This window comes from Leptodactylus fuscus, chromosome 10 (genome assembly GCF_031893055.1).
Source record: "Leptodactylus fuscus isolate aLepFus1 chromosome 10, aLepFus1.hap2, whole genome shotgun sequence".
NCBI classification, from domain to species: domain Eukaryota; kingdom Metazoa; phylum Chordata; class Amphibia; order Anura; family Leptodactylidae; genus Leptodactylus; species Leptodactylus fuscus.
This window is the reverse complement of record NC_134274.1, coordinates 4,788,471-4,804,740: the sequence shown is the minus strand read 5'-3', so window position 1 is coordinate 4,804,740 and position 16,270 is coordinate 4,788,471. Positions and strand designations below refer to the sequence as shown.

General features: G+C 44.2%; 1 protein-coding gene across 1 annotated transcript in view; it reads left to right on the top strand.

Annotated features, from left to right (window-relative positions):
* The window catches only part of SORCS3 (sortilin related VPS10 domain containing receptor 3), a 329,278-nt gene that overhangs the window by 208,492 nt on the left and 104,516 nt on the right, over positions 1 to 16,270 (top strand). The window contains exon 6 of the mRNA XM_075287996.1: positions 12,223 to 12,287. Coding sequence (XP_075144097.1) covers positions 12,223 to 12,287 — 65 coding nt within the window. The remainder of the gene's footprint in view (positions 1 to 12,222; positions 12,288 to 16,270) is intronic.

Genomic DNA, 16,270 nt, shown 5'->3' with positions numbered 1-16,270 from the left:
CACACAGTGATGTCACAGTACAGAGATAATACACACAGTGATGTCACAGTACAGAGATAATACACACAGTGATGTCACAGTACAGGATAATACACACAGTGATGTCACAGTACAGGATAATACACACAGTGATGTCACAGTACAGAGATAATACACACAGTGATGTCACAGTACAGGGATAATACACACAGTGATGTCACAGTACAGGGATAATACACACAGTGATGTAACAGTACAGAGATAATACACACAGTGATGTCACAGTACAGGATAATACACACAGTGATGTAACAGTACAGTATAATACACACAGTGATGTCACAGTACAGGATAATACACACAGTGATGTCACAGTACAGGATAATACACACAGTGATGTCACAGTACAGGATAATACACACAGTGATGTCACAGTACAGGATAATACACACAGTGATGTCACAGTACAGGGTAATACACACAGTGATGTCACAGTACAGGATAATACACACAGTGATGTCACAGTACAGGATAATACACACAGTGATGTCACAGTACAGGATAATACACACAGTGATGTCACAGTACAGGGATAATACACACAGTGATGTCACAGTACAGAGATAATACACACAGTGATGTCACAGTACAGGGATAATACACACAGTGATGTCACAGTACAGAGATAATACACACAGTGATGTCACAGTACAGGGATAATACACAGTGATGTCACAGTACAGGATAATACACACAGTGATGTCACAGTACAGGGATAATACACACAGTGATGTCACAGTACAGGGATAATACACACAGTGATGTCACAGTACAGAGATAATACACACAGTGATGTCACAGTACAGGGATAATACACAGTGATGTCACAGTACAGGGATAATACACACAGTGATGTCACAGTATAGGATAATACACACAGTGATGTCATAGTACAGAGATAATACACACAGTGATGTCATAGTACAGGATAATACACACAGTGATGTCACAGTACAGGATAATACACACAGTGATGTCATAGTACAGGATAATACACACAGTGATGTCAGAGCAATTGTGCAGGAATTATGTAGAGTGATGTCACAGTACAGGATCAGTGTAGACTGTGACATCATAGCACAGATATTCGGTATACACTATGACATCACAGTATAGGTATAATGTAATAATACACATATAACAATAACTATACGTCTCCTAATTGCAGCCACGAGTCAGATATTTCTGTGCCTGTGGTTGTGTTACGTAGTGGTAATGTCCGTCTCCCTGCAGCACCCCCTGCCTGCCCCCCTCAGTAATGCTACTCCCTGTATCTCCCCCTCCCCCTCCTGCGGCCGCAGCCACGTCCTTCTTTGTTGCAGGCAGATTTTATCGATAGTTTTTATGTCTTTTCGCTCCCGAGCATCTTCGCTCGCACATATTTCCTGTTAATTAAGGAACACAAATGTGCGGGACCTTTGTAAATTATTTAGCGCTATTTAAGAAAAAGATGGCTGCCATTAAACAGAAGGGAAAGGCGGCGACGGCGAATCCAGCAGACGCTTCGGTTTTGGTTCTATTTTACTATTTCTCCATAGGGGGCGGCGGTGAGGGGCGAGAGTCCTCCTCATTGATTAAGTAGAGGGATCTTTTATATAGGGTCACGTCATCCCGCGCACAGACCAGACCTTAAATTATGATAAACTATTCGCCATAAACCCGGCCACAAAGACGAGATTTAATGGCCGTTCCAGCCTGGAAATAGGACGAGGCCGCGTATTTTATAGTAATGGCAAAACAATAAAAAAAGAGAAAAAAAAAAAGTTTTACTTTTTAATCAAAGCGCCGAGATGAGGAAAAGGATTAAATCCGGAAAATTACAGGAAGGCCGGCGGAATATTAATAGGATGTTCAGTGTCCGACCAGAGAGGCCAATACACACTGCAAGTCACTCACGGCTTAAAGGGAATGTTCACAAATATTATTGTTACACATTGTTACATTGTAACAAATATTATTGTTGTGAAACAGTCATGGCCATATGCATTAATAGCCCAGAGCCGAATCACTGAGAGAAGCATGTCCCAAATACGCCACGGGTAGAGACGGACAGTACATAAGTCATGACTTAGTCTATGGTCAGGTGTAGGTGGAATGATGGCTCAGTGGTGTTATCTATATAGGGGTTATCTACTGCTGATCTATTGCACTTTGGGCTTATGTTGTCACCAAGGAAGCTGGAAGATGCCAAAGGCAACCACAATGGAGAGCTAGATGACTCTGGCCCATTATAAACTGCTCTTGGGTAGGCTATTCCACAGATATACATTATAGAACCAGCTCCAGTGTAGGTTATTCCATAGACTCACAGTCCTTAGAGTGGTTATATCTTATGGACTGACCCCTGGGGTACACTGGATATAACAGAGGACTTTGCACTGACCCCGGGGGTACACCACATATACCAGAGGACACACCATTGACCCCTGGGGTACACCGGATATAACAGAGGACCCTGCAATGACCCCTGGGGTACATCACATACACCAGAGGACCCAGCACTGACCCCGGGGGTGCACCACATATACCAAAGGACCCGGCATTGACCCCGGGGGTACACCACATATAACAGAGGATACAGCACTGACCCCTGGGGTACACCACATATACCAGAGGAGCCAGCACTGACCCCGGGGGTGCACCACATATAACAGAGGACACACCATTGACCCCTGGGGTACACCGGATATAATAGAGGAGTCAGCACTGACCCCGGGGGTATACTACATATACCAGAGGACCCAGCACTGACCCCTGGGGTACACCACATATACCAGAGGAGCCAGCACTGACCCCGGGGGTATACTACATATACCAGAGGACCCAGCACTGACCCCTGGGGTACACCACATATAACAGAGGATACAGCACTGACCCCTGGGGTACACCACATATACCAGAGGACACACCATTGACCCCTGGGGTACACCGGATATAATAGAGGAGTCAGCACTGACCCCTGGGGTACACCACATATACCAGAGGAGCCAGCACTGACCCCGGGGGTATACTACATATAACAGAGGACCTGGCACTGACCCCAGGGGTACACCACATATACCAGAGGACCCGGCGCTGACCCCGGGGGTACATCACATATACCAGAGGACCCGGCGCTGACCCCGGGGGTAAACCACATATACCAGAGGATTTAGCACTGACCCCGGGGGTACACCACATATACCAGAGGATTTAGCACTGACCCCGGGGATACACCACATATACCAGAGGAGTATTATAGTATTACAAAAGCACTTCCAAGTTTGTTCTGAAACAAAATAGACGGACCTCGTGAATATTCACAGAACTAGTCTTACAGGATTTGTTGCTCTCTATTCATCTCCTATGAAGGGATTCCCATACTATAAATGCGGGGTGCCTACGGTATCAGGTAAATGTCCGGATATGTCGCTATATCGAATCCAGCCATAGCCCAAGCAGAAGACAAAGCCTTGGGAATCCGGCACTGCGGCATTGTGTTTGTCATTACCGGAGGATTATCTGTATCAATGGGATTTTCAGAAGAGCAAATCACATCAGTATATGTAATGTAATCGCAACGCGCTCTCATTGCAGGTGCAGAATTGTAAATGAGTGTAACCCTAAAGCTTGTAAGAGGCCGTATCTAATGAAAGGCCGTATCTAATGAATAGTAATCGTGCAAGGACTGGAATACTTGGCTTGATGTATGGGGGTTTAAGGCTGAGCTGACACCAAGATCTATACCTGACAGCCGTGTGAGCCGACGCAGTGTCTTCGGTGGTATCAGCACCTACTGGGCCACAATCTGCTAATGAATGGCTTGTAACACCGGGAATGGGATTCCTTGTGTCAGCAAATTACTTACTGCGTCTTCACCGCGCTCGCAACCAGATGGATTTTCACTTTACGGGAAGTGAAGGTATTGACCAGACATTGTTTAAGTAAGAGGATCGCACGCTACCGAAGCATCCACTTGATTTTTTTTCTTCTATGTTTTTAAAGCACCTGACAAAGTTATTTAAAGGGAACCCGTCAGGTAAGAGATGGTGTCGGCATGGCATACGGCAGAAGGAGCTGAGAAGATTGATATATGGGTTAGTGGGAAAAGATTCAGGGGAACTTATTTTATTCATTAAATTTCTGCTCATTTGGGGCTTAGGAGTCCAGTAGGCGGTGCTACTATGTGATTGGCAGCCTTCCTCGAGTAGGACCGCCTACCAGACTCCATCACTCAGAATGGGCAGAGATTAATATGAATAAAATGACCGACAGATCAATCTTCTCAGCTCCTTCTGCCCTATAACATGGATCAGGTCCACTTGGTATCAATCTTAGAGAAGGTGAAGACTAGGGTTGAGCGATCGGGAAAGATCAGATCCCGATCGAGCAAATTTCACGATCGGGAGGAGAATGATCGAAAATTGGATTTAATAAACCATCCTGAAATCTCAAGATCGACTCAACCCAATATACATTAAATGTAGTGTAGAGTTGAGTGATTGGGAAGGATCAGAACCCATCGTGATCGAGCAAATTTCACCATCACATTTGGGATCGGCTGGAAAACGATCGAAAATCAGATTTTAAAAACAATCCTGAAATCTCAAGATCGGCTCAACCCTAGTGAAGACCCTTGGCCCAAACCTGTAATGAAGTAGCTACATACTAGACCACCACCACGAGTTGGACCTCTACACTTGGTGACTGCACCTTCTAATTCCCGATTTCTTTGCCTCTTCCTTAGATTACGAGTAACACATTGAAGTGAAATAAAAAAATATAACTTGTTTCATTTTTGGTCGATCTTGGTTTCCAAAATCCAAGAATTCTAATTAGATTTGATCCGATCATGTAGCCTTGAGAAGCCTCGGAGGCCGCCATGGGATCCCTCAGAGACCACCCCAGCTCACGTTGACCCCATCCACCTGCCTCAACCTTGGAGAACATCATCAAACATGTAAGAGCAGAGTCCAAGGTTAGAAAGTTTGAAGCCAGTAAGTGATGGTCGTCCAGTTCGGAGGCGAGGAGTATCGTATTTATATATAGGGCAACATTCCGTAGTTTCCGCCGTTACTTCTCGCCTCGGTCATTATACATGAGCTTTGCTGCTGTACATACGTCCCGTGAAGCTCATCTATGATGAATGTCTGGTGCACAGTGTGTGACTACTGATCAGCAACCTCGTGAGATCGATGAATATTTGATAACCTTATATTAGAGTTATTTCCCGACCTCATTATGTGCTTCTATGTACAGTGATAGGACAGGTATATACAAGGCCGACCCTTACTGACACATGAGGACTCTCCCCCGGTCCAGAACATTAATGGTGAAGACCAAGATTATGGAATATTGTAGAAAAGGAAGAAGAGATTTGCTAAATCTCTCCCAAGTCCATCATCAGTCATGTCTACAAATGTCATCGGGATAGATTTGCATTTGGATCTGAGTCTTGTAGGTGATTGGGAAAGCTGGAAATAGATCAAAAGGTCATAATGTCTGGTCGCGAGACAGGGATCCTTCTAGGTCATTGGATGTCCATGCTTTACAAAACTACAACTCCTAGCTCTTGCTCTATGTCTGGAGAACCTTTGGTTAGGTCAAGTTGGAGCTCCATGGTCCAGGAATATCAGGGTAGACCGTACTTGTTGCAGATGGGCTTCAAGAACTTTTCTGGTCTCCTGCACAAGTTTTAGATCCAGGGTCACAATCTCTAATGGCTGGACTCCAAAAGAAGGCAACCCATAGTAAGATCAAAATCCTGCCCCTGCTGGTTCTATAGCCTCTCATTAAACTTCTCACTATCAGAGCAAGACGTCTTCTCGTCCACCACCGCCATCGTTATCTGGCTTTACCCATTCAGAATTTTCTACAATTGCTATAAATGTGAGTAGTAGAAACTTTGGGGAGGAAGGAATGATAAAGAAGAACCTAAACTAGGTCCAATCTACATCTTATGAGGCCATAGGGGGTGCAGAGGACCCTCAGAAGGTTCCTGAAGCCACAAGAGCCTACCAGTATTATAAATGGCACATGGTGGACGGGACATCAGAACATTCAGTCACACCTCAATGGCACCTCCAGTAGTCTCCAACCTGTGGCTCTCCAGTAAGGATGAAGAAATGGCTTTGCCGTGAGTGGAATTTATGCCAAATTTCCATTAAAAAAAATTGGATTTGGGCAACTAGAAAATTTTGGTAATTCATCATAACTGCAGAAAATGGATCACTGACCTACTTTCAAGAAGCAGCCAATTCTGCGATCAGATAATGGATATCATTGGCCGGGTTAGATCTTGTGGTCTGGGTTCCCCTTAGGTCAATCACCATAAGGTTTTATTTGATACATGATATTCTACCGCACGTCCCAAAAAGTCCTTACAAAATTTTCAGGGTCATTTATTTGGTCCAAATCTGGCACATGATTGGAGCTATTCTGACCCAAAAAGTTGTTTTCTTTTTGTTTGTTTTTTGTGTGTGATTGGCTCACGAACCCCAGCAGGACCGGACAGCCATTGCAGATTCGGGCATGCCAAGAGTTGAAGTTTGGCAACTCCTGGACACCCACAGGTTGGAGACCATTGAATTGACCGACACTCAAGAATGTATCCAATTGTAACAGATTGTGGCCAATGACAAATTCCACACTGCTACACCATAATACGAAGTAAAGCTAAATCCATCGATTACACCTTTGTGACGGGGTACATATACTAGTGCACCTGTACAGTCCTGCCATGACTATGTATGGTAAGGACAGGATCTTTGCCACCCGGATAACTGGTTTCGGCAGTGTTGGACTAGTACTGGAACCTTCCTTTAAGACCAGTTTCCTTGTTCCTAATCTATTTAGATCTTAGCAATGACAAATTCAGTTTGAGTGCAGATAACGGACTCGGCTCTGCTACATCCGCCTGTACAGAGTTACCACATTGGCTCGTGGTACCATTAGATCTAGTGGAAGGGGATTAAGTCGCTCTCGTCTCGGAGCCGCGCACCTCGCTCTGCCTTATTCCTGCTGACATTTGTGTTCCTGAGAACGTGGCTTGCGGGGAGCGCACCGTGCGGCGCCGTCTCCTTGTGTGGGCTCCTGCAAGAAGGAAATATACAATGACAAATCCTCGCAGATTGTTTCCATCTCCACTCATTACACCCAGATGGAATCTGCAGCCTGTAATTACCGATCGACAAAGATTGAGGGCGACGATGGAGCAAAATAAATTCTCCTCCGCGTAGACGTGAGAATCGGGGGGGACGCGGCGCCCGGGGAATAAAAACCACTCGCGGATGATTTGATTGTTATTAAATTTTTATTAGATTGTTGACAAAAGGTAAAAAGTTTCCTAAAATGGATCGAAATGTAACAAACGGAGCAAAAACTGTGTAATGCGTAGGATGGAGGCGGGGGTGTACGTGCAGGGTCGTGAGAAAGCGTAACGCACGTCCCCAAATCAGACACCTACAAGACCTGTCCTGAGATTTGTGTCCAGGCTCATGACTCCAGACAGACCCTGGTAATTCGGAGCTCTCTATAACACCCATGACCCCTGACATCTCACCCCTGGTAGTCACCGCCCCAGGTTACTCTGTCGCACTCCTGTGCAACTCTTCTTCTATTGCTCGCACCCTTTTCTTCATGCATGTTCTGCTCAATTGTGCACAGGCTAACATGCCCCCAGCCGATCCTCCCTCCCCACCCAAGAAGGTGCTTGAGCCATTTGGGTTCCTAGCTTGGTTGTCCCTGTTTCTGTGATTTACGGACTGCTTTTGTTTGCCTGGTTCCTTATGATCGTCTGCCGCCTGTCTTGACCCATTGCCTGGATTACGGCTACACACCAACTCTGCCAGCCCTGACCTCAGCCTGTACTTTTGACTCTGATCCTATCCTGTTCCCTGGGTGCAATACAAGGACACTAACATTACTCCTAGAGATAGTAACCTGGTGGTCGCCTGCAGTATACTGAAGATCCCCATGTGTATCAAGGGTGACTACCAGGGGATCATTTACACAACACCCACAGAAGTAGCCCAAAGCCAAACACAATGGTCCCATACTGGCTGCGTTATACTCTGTATCACTATGAAGGTCCATAAGCGTGCACCAAAGGTATATCGTATACTATGACCGGTACTTCTCCAATATATGACACTTCGTGGAGCTGCAATACCGGACACTAGGTGTAATACCACTCACAACCTGTAGACAGATGTGGCGCTGTCAAACAAACCAGCTATGTTTTTCTATGATCGGAGAACCTCTTTAAGGCCCCATTTGGATCCATAACATCCATCAGCCATTGTGGCTTCCTCTGACGTGTAGTGAGCCCGGGTGCGCGGTGAGAATCCTGTCGCAGCTTGTAGTATCGGAGCCGCTAATTGGATTATATATGTTTACACGTCTTATAATTATTGCCGCGCGGAGTATTAATATTTCATATCCTTGACTCAGGTTGCAGTTTATTAAACAATGAAGAGCGCCGACCGCACGGAATGCGACCGCGTGTTCTGCATGTAAATCCACGACTAGGGAACGTTCTAATAGACGGTGCGGTTTATGGTCAAGATCTCTGCTTGATGTCAATGGACAAGTCTTGTATAGACCCAGAGGCCGAAAACCTGCACAGACCCCGGACTGGTCACAGCAGAGGGGCTGCTACAGTTGTATCCTGTGCTGTCAGATTAACCCCTTCCTAATATTCACATTTGCATTCAGGTTTCTGTTCGGGGAGTCTGCTTGGGGCATAAAAAAAGTAGTTACCTGGGAAACCCCATAGACTATAATGGGATCCGTGAGGGGTCCTGCTTGCAAGACTTTTCTCTCTGCAGGTTTCGAGCAAAAACCCAGAAGGAGAAGAGGGATATACAGCTTCCTTCTTGCCCATGGGCTGTGCCTAATATTGCACCTTGGTCCTTGTCTGTGACTGAGCTGCAGTACCTGACACAGACCATAGTCAAGAGGGGGGCGCTGTTTCTTCAGGAAGCAAGCAGAGTGTGGGATTTGCATCCACATTAATAGGAATTCCATCCCTTGACAGTACTGGGGTTAGTCCAGGACGTGTCACATATTATTTGCATCATTGTGGTGTATTAGACCGCTCCGGACTCTCGGCGTTGATGGCGGTTTTGTATTTTCCTGCACTGTATAGCCTTTTGCCATTGGAAAGAAATGAATTATTTATTTTTGTCAGTGCGCTCAAGGAATATTTCCCCCGACTGGGTCTCTGCGGGGCAGGAGCTTAAACAAGTGTGAAATCCAATGTATACTGTGATCAGCCCTAAAGGGGTCAGACCCCATGGGTGAGCACGGGAAGTGGGCGGCTGGTGCGATGGCGGCTGCCTGTGGACAAGGACCGGGGACAGCGACAGCCGGGGGTCTTGTCAGTTCTCCAAACTTCAAGAACACTTACAACCCAGAGAAGAACAAGCTACAGGGAAATAAAGATATCTGGCAGCCAGGAAATATCAAGGTCAGAGCCGAGCGGCGTCCGGGGCGAGAGGAATGACAGTCACACTGAGCTATGGTGAAGGATAAAGCAGGGCGAGAAGATACTGGACACATGACATAGTGACTGTACCAGCAGAATAGTGAGCGCAGCTCTGGAGTATAATACAGGATAAGTAATGTATGTACACAGTGACTGTACCAGCAGAATAGTGAGCGCAGCTCTGGAGTATAATACAGGATAAGTAATGTAATGTATGTACACAGTGACTGCACCAGCAGAATAGTGAGCGCAGCTCTGGAGTATAATACAGGATAAGTAATGTAATGTATGTACACAGTGACTGTACCAGCAGAATAGTGAGCGCAGCTCTGGAGTATAATACAGGATAAGTAATGTAATGTATGTACACAGTGACTGCACCAGCAGAATAGTGAGCGCAGCTCTGGCGTATAATACAGGATAAGTAATGTAATGTATGTACACAGTGACTGTACCAGCAGAATAGTGAGTGCAGCTCTGGAGTATAATACAGGATAAGTAATGTAATGTATGTACACAGTGACTGTACCAGCAGAATAGTGAGCGCAGCTCTGGAGTATAATACAGGATAAGTAATGTAATGTATGTACACAGTGACTGCACCAGCAGAATAGTGAGCGCAGCTCTGGAGTATAATACAGGATAAGTAATGTAATGTATGTAGACAGTGACTGTACCAGCAGAATAGTGAGCGCAGCTCTGGGGTATAATACAGGATAAGTAATGTAATGTATGTACACAGTGACTGTACCAGCAGAATAGTGAGCGCAGCTCTGGAGTATAATACAGGATAAGTAATGTAATGTATGTACACAGTGACTGCAGAATAGTGAGCGCAGCTCTGGAGTATAATACAGGATAAGTAATGTAATGTATGTACACAGTGACTGTACCAGCAGAATAGTGAGCGCAGCTCTGGAGTATAACACAGGAGAAGTAATGTAATGTATGTACACAGTGACTGTACCAGCAGAATAGTGAGCGCAGCTCTGGAGTATAATACAGGATAAGTAATGTAATGTATGTACACAGTGACTGCACTAGCAGAATAGTGAGCGCAGCTCTGGAGTATAATACAGGATAAGTAATGTAATGTATGTACACAGTGACTGTACCAGCAGAATAGTGAGCGCAGCTCTGGAGTATAATACAGGATAAGTAATGTAATGTATGTACACAGTGACTGTACCAGCAGAATAGTGAGCGCAGCTCTGGAGTATAATACAGGATAAGTATTGTAATGTATGTACACAGTGACTGCACTAGCAGAATAGTGAGCGCAGCTCTGGAGTATAATACAGGATAAGTAATGTAATGTATGTACACAGTGACTGCACCAGCAGAATAGTGAGCGCAGCTCTGGGGTATAATACAGGATAAGTAATGTAATGTATGTACACAGTGACTGTACCAGCAGAATAGTGAGCGCAGCTCTGGAGTATAATACAGGATAAGTAATGTAATGTATGTACACAGTGACTGCACCAGCAGAATAGTGAGCACAGCTCTGGAGTATAATACAGGATAAGTAATGTAATGTATGTACACAGTGACTGTACCAGCAGAATAGTGAGCGCAGCTCTGGAGTATAATACAGGATAAGTAATGTAATGTATGTACACAGTGACTGTACCAGCAGAATAGTGAGCACAGCTCTGGAGTATAACACAGGAGAAGTAATGTAATGTATGTACACAGTGACTGTACCAGCAGAATAGTGAGCGCAGCTCTGGAGTATAATACAGGATAAGTAATGTAATGTATGTACACAGTGACTGCACTAGCAGAATAGTGAGCGCAGCTCTGGAGTATAATACAGGATAAGTAATGTAATGTATGTACACAGTGACTGCACCAGCAGAATAGTGAGCGCAGCTCTGGGGTATAATACAGGATAAGTAATGTAATGTATGTACACAGTGACTGTACCAGCAGAATAGTGAGCACAGCTCTGGAGTATAACACAGGAGAAGTAATGTAATGTATGTACACAGTGACTGTACCAGCAGAATAGTGAGCGCAGCTCTGGAGTATAATACAGGATAAGTAATGTAATGTATGTACACAGTGACTGCACCAGCAGAATAGTGAGCGCAGCTCTGGGGTATAATACAGGATAAGTAATGTAATGTATGTACACAGTGACCAGCAGAATAGTGAGCGCAGCTCTGGAGTATAATACAGGATAAGTAATGTAATGTATGTACACAGTGACTGCACCAGCAGAATAGTGAGCACAGCTCTGGAGTATAATATGGAATTTCCATTAAGCCTGGATTAGGGCAATATTTTGTATTATAATACTCTTAATATTTATTTGGCACTGATTATTATGTTCAGCCTTGTACAATCCTCTGAAAGATCTATTTGCTCCCTTATTACACATCTAATACTATGTGACAGCATACACTGTGTTTCTAGAATTCTATTCCAGCAGTGTATAATATGTAATGAATAAACTATGTGACTGTCATCAGTGACTATTTCTGGCTACAGGTTACAGGGGACTCCTATTTTGGACCCAGCTACATATTATATCCTTAGTATATTTGGGGTGGGGTCCTCCCTAATAATCCCCCCACCCATCCTGAGCTATTTCTGCCCCATTGGTCCTGCAATTAATGTACAATGCAGTTTAATAAAGCGGCTATCTCTCCTGTCTGAGCTGAAAGGATCTCATTGTGTCGTTTCTTCTTCTCTCGCTTTCATTCCTTTAGGTCGGTAATGGGCTTAGATAAGGAACCTGACCTTGTGCACATGGAGGCGCGGACGGCTGATGGACGTGAGTACCGCCACACCACGCCAAATGGGAACCGTGGCGACTTCACAATGAGCTTTGTAATACCTGAATTTACATTTTAATTGAGCAGCATAAGGTGTCTGACAACCGGCATGTCTGAGCGATCCGCACGTGTCAGACGTCGCTGCTCCCCCTGCATAGAGGACTATAGGGCTGCACTCACAGAGCACTGCAAATCCCAGCATGACCGGCCAGCACTGAATATACTAGATACCGCCCCAAAGGGGAACCAGCCAAAAAAGAAATAATATTCTGTTTTACGTACAAAGGGGCAAGGCAGTACACTGTGTATCCATGGTTAGAGACTACAAACCAACCCCTGGAAATCTGGATTTGACGTCATGTGTTACCCGTCTGCTCTGCTCCCTGTACATGATACCCAGCAGAATAGTGAGCGCAGCTCTGGAGTATAATACAGGATAAGTAATGTAATGTATGTACACAGTGACTGCACCAGCAGAATAGTGAGCGCAGCTCTGGAGTATAATACAGGATAAGTAATGTAATGTATGTACACAGTGACTGTACCAGCAGAATAGTGAGCGCAGCTCTGGAGTATAATACAGGATAAGTAATGTAATGTATGTACACAGTGACTGTACCAGCAGAATAGTGAGTGCAGCTCTGGAGTATAATACAGGATAAGTAATGTAATGTATGTACACAGTGACTGCACCAGCAGAATAGTGAGCGCAGCTCTGGAGTATAATACAGGATAAGTAATGTAATGTATGTACACAGTGACTGTACCAGCAGAATAGTGAGCGCAGCTCTGGAGTATAATACAGGATAAGTAATGTAATGTATGTACACAGTGACTGCACCAGCAGAATAGTGAGCGCAGCTCTGGGGTATAATACAGGATAAGTAATGTAATGTATGTACACAGTGACTGCACCAGCAGAATAGTGAGCGCAGCTCTGGAGTATAATACAGGATAAGTAATGTAATGTATGTATACAGTGACTGCACCAGCAGAATAGTGAGCGCAGCTCTGGAGTATAATACAGGATAAGTAATGTAATGTATGTACACAGTGACTGTACCAGCAGAATAGTGAGTGCAGCTCTGGAGTATAATACAGGATAAGTAATGTAATGTATGTACACAGTGACTGTACCAGCAGAATAGTGAGCGCAGCTCTGGAGTATAATACAGGATAAGTAATGTAATGTATGTACACAGTGACTGTACCAGCAGAATAGTGAGCGCAGCTCTGGAGTATAATACAGGATAAGTAATGTATGTACACAGTGACTGCACCAGCAGAATAGTGAGCGCAGCTCTGGAGTATAATACAGGATAAGTAATGTAATGTATGTACACAGTGACTGTACCAGCAGAATAGTGAGCGCAGCTCTGGAGTATAATACAGGATAAGTAATGTAATGTATGTACACAGTGACTGCACCAGCAGAATAGTGAGCGCAGCTCTGGGGTATAATACAGGATAAGTAATGTAATGTATGTACACAGTGACTGCACCAGCAGAATAGTGAGCGCAGCTCTGGAGTATAATACAGGATAAGTAATGTAATGTATGTATACAGTGACTGCACCAGCAGAATAGTGAGCGCAGCTCTGGAGTATAATACAGGATAAGTAATGTAATGTATGTACACAGTGACTGTACCAGCAGAATAGTGAGTGCAGCTCTGGAGTATAATACAGGATAAGTAATGTAATGTATGTACACAGTGACTGTACCAGCAGAATAGTGAGCGCAGCTCTGGAGTATAATACAGGATAAGTAATGTAATGTATGTACACAGTGACTGTACCAGCAGAATAGTGAGCGCAGCTCTGGAGTATAATACAGGATAAGTAATGTATGTACACAGTGACTGCACCAGCAGAATAGTGAGCGCAGCTCTGGAGTATAATACAGGATAAGTAATGTAATGTATGTACACAGTGACTGTACCAGCAGAATAGTGAGCGCAGCTCTGGAGTATAATACAGGATAAGTAATGTATGTACACAGTGACTGCACCAGCAGAATAGTGAGCGCAGCTCTGGAGTATAATACAGGATAAGTAATGTAATGTATGTACACAGTGACTGTACCAGCAGAATAGTGAGCGCAGCTCTGGAGTATAATACAGGATAAGTAATGTAACGTATGTACACAGTGACCAGCAGAATAGTGAGCGCAGCTCTGGAGTATAATACAGGACAAGTAATGTAATGTATGTACACAGTGACTGTACCAGCAGAATAGTGAGCGCAGCTCCGGGGTATAATACAGGATAAGTAATGTAATGTATGTACACAGTGACTGTACCAGCAGAATAGTGAGCGCAGCTCTGGGGTATAATACAGGATAAGTATTGTAATGTATGTACACAGTGACTGTACCAGCAGAATAGTGAGCGCAGCTCTGGAGTATAATACAGGACAAGTAATGTAATGTATGTACACAGTGACTGTACCAGCAGAATAGTGAGCGCAGCTCTGGAGTATAATACAGGATAAGTAATGTAATGTATGTACACAGTGACTACACCAGCAGAATAGTGAGCGCAGCTCTGGAGTATAATACAGGATAAGTAATGTAATGTATGTACACAGTGACTGTACCAGCAGAATAGTGAGCGCAGCTCTGGGGTATAATACAGGATAAGTATTGTAATGTATGTACACAGTGACTGTACCAGCAGAATAGTGAGCGCAGCTCTGGAGTATAATACAGGATAAGTAATGTAATGTATGTACACAGTGACTGCACCAGCAGAATAGTGAGCGCAGCTCTGGAGTATAATACAGGATAAGTAATGTAATGTATGTACACAGTGACTGTACCAGCAGAATAGTGAGCGCAGCTCTGCAGTATAATACAGGATAAGTAATGTAATGTATGTACACAGTAACTGCACCAGCAGAATAGTGAGCGCAGCTCTGGAGTATAATACAGGATATAATTCAGTATATACATTGTACATTCCTCCAGTATATATACAATATTACTACTAATCAGCGCAGTTGTATCAGTATTTAGTTTTGTGTGTATCCTGATAGCTTGCGGCCGGCGTTGCCTTTCCATCTCTATGCTAATGAGCTGTATTGTTTACCTGGTGCCCCCACTAGGAGCTCACCTGAGCGTGCTGTTAGTCACAGACTAAAGCTCAGCCCCCACGGCAGAATTTCGTTTGGCTTTTCCTTATTTGCATATCGGATTTTCCTCCTTGTTTATGAGGCGCGCGGCCCGGGGACACGTGCGGAGCCTGAGAATAGATTTCTTTAAATATTTGCTTGGATTTCAGCTAAACCCCCGGAGTTCTCCAGTCCATTGGTGCAGAAAGGCTTAGAGCGAACCAACAAAAGGAGAAGGTATATATGTAAGCCTATGTGTGTGAATACTGAGCAACCCCGACAACCAGCCCAGCTATTGCAGCGTATGACCTTTACTATATGGATGGGGTAGGGTTTGGTCTTGGAGACATTTTATTCTCAAGAAGATGTCTATTTCTAATAAGGAAACACAGAGCGCGATACAAAAGAAAACTCTAAAGTATAATATAATGAGGAGGCGATACAAATAAGATAATACCACCATATAATGCCCTCATAGTACAGTCACCGTTCAGATAATACCGCAATACAATGCTTATATAGTACAGTCACTGCTCAGATAATACCGCCACATAATGCCTACATAGTACAGTCACTGTTCAGATAATACCGCCATATAATGCCTACATAGTACAGTCACTGCTCAGATAATACCGCAATACAGTGCATATATAGTACAGTCACTGCTCAGATAATACCGCCATATAATGCCTACATAGTACAATCACTGCTCAGATAATACCGCCATATAATGCCTATATAGTACAATCACTGCTCAGATAATACCGCCATATAATGCCTACATAGTACAATCACTGCTCAGATAATACCGCCATATAATGCCTATATAGTACAGTCACTGCTCAGATAATACCGCCATATAATGCCTACAT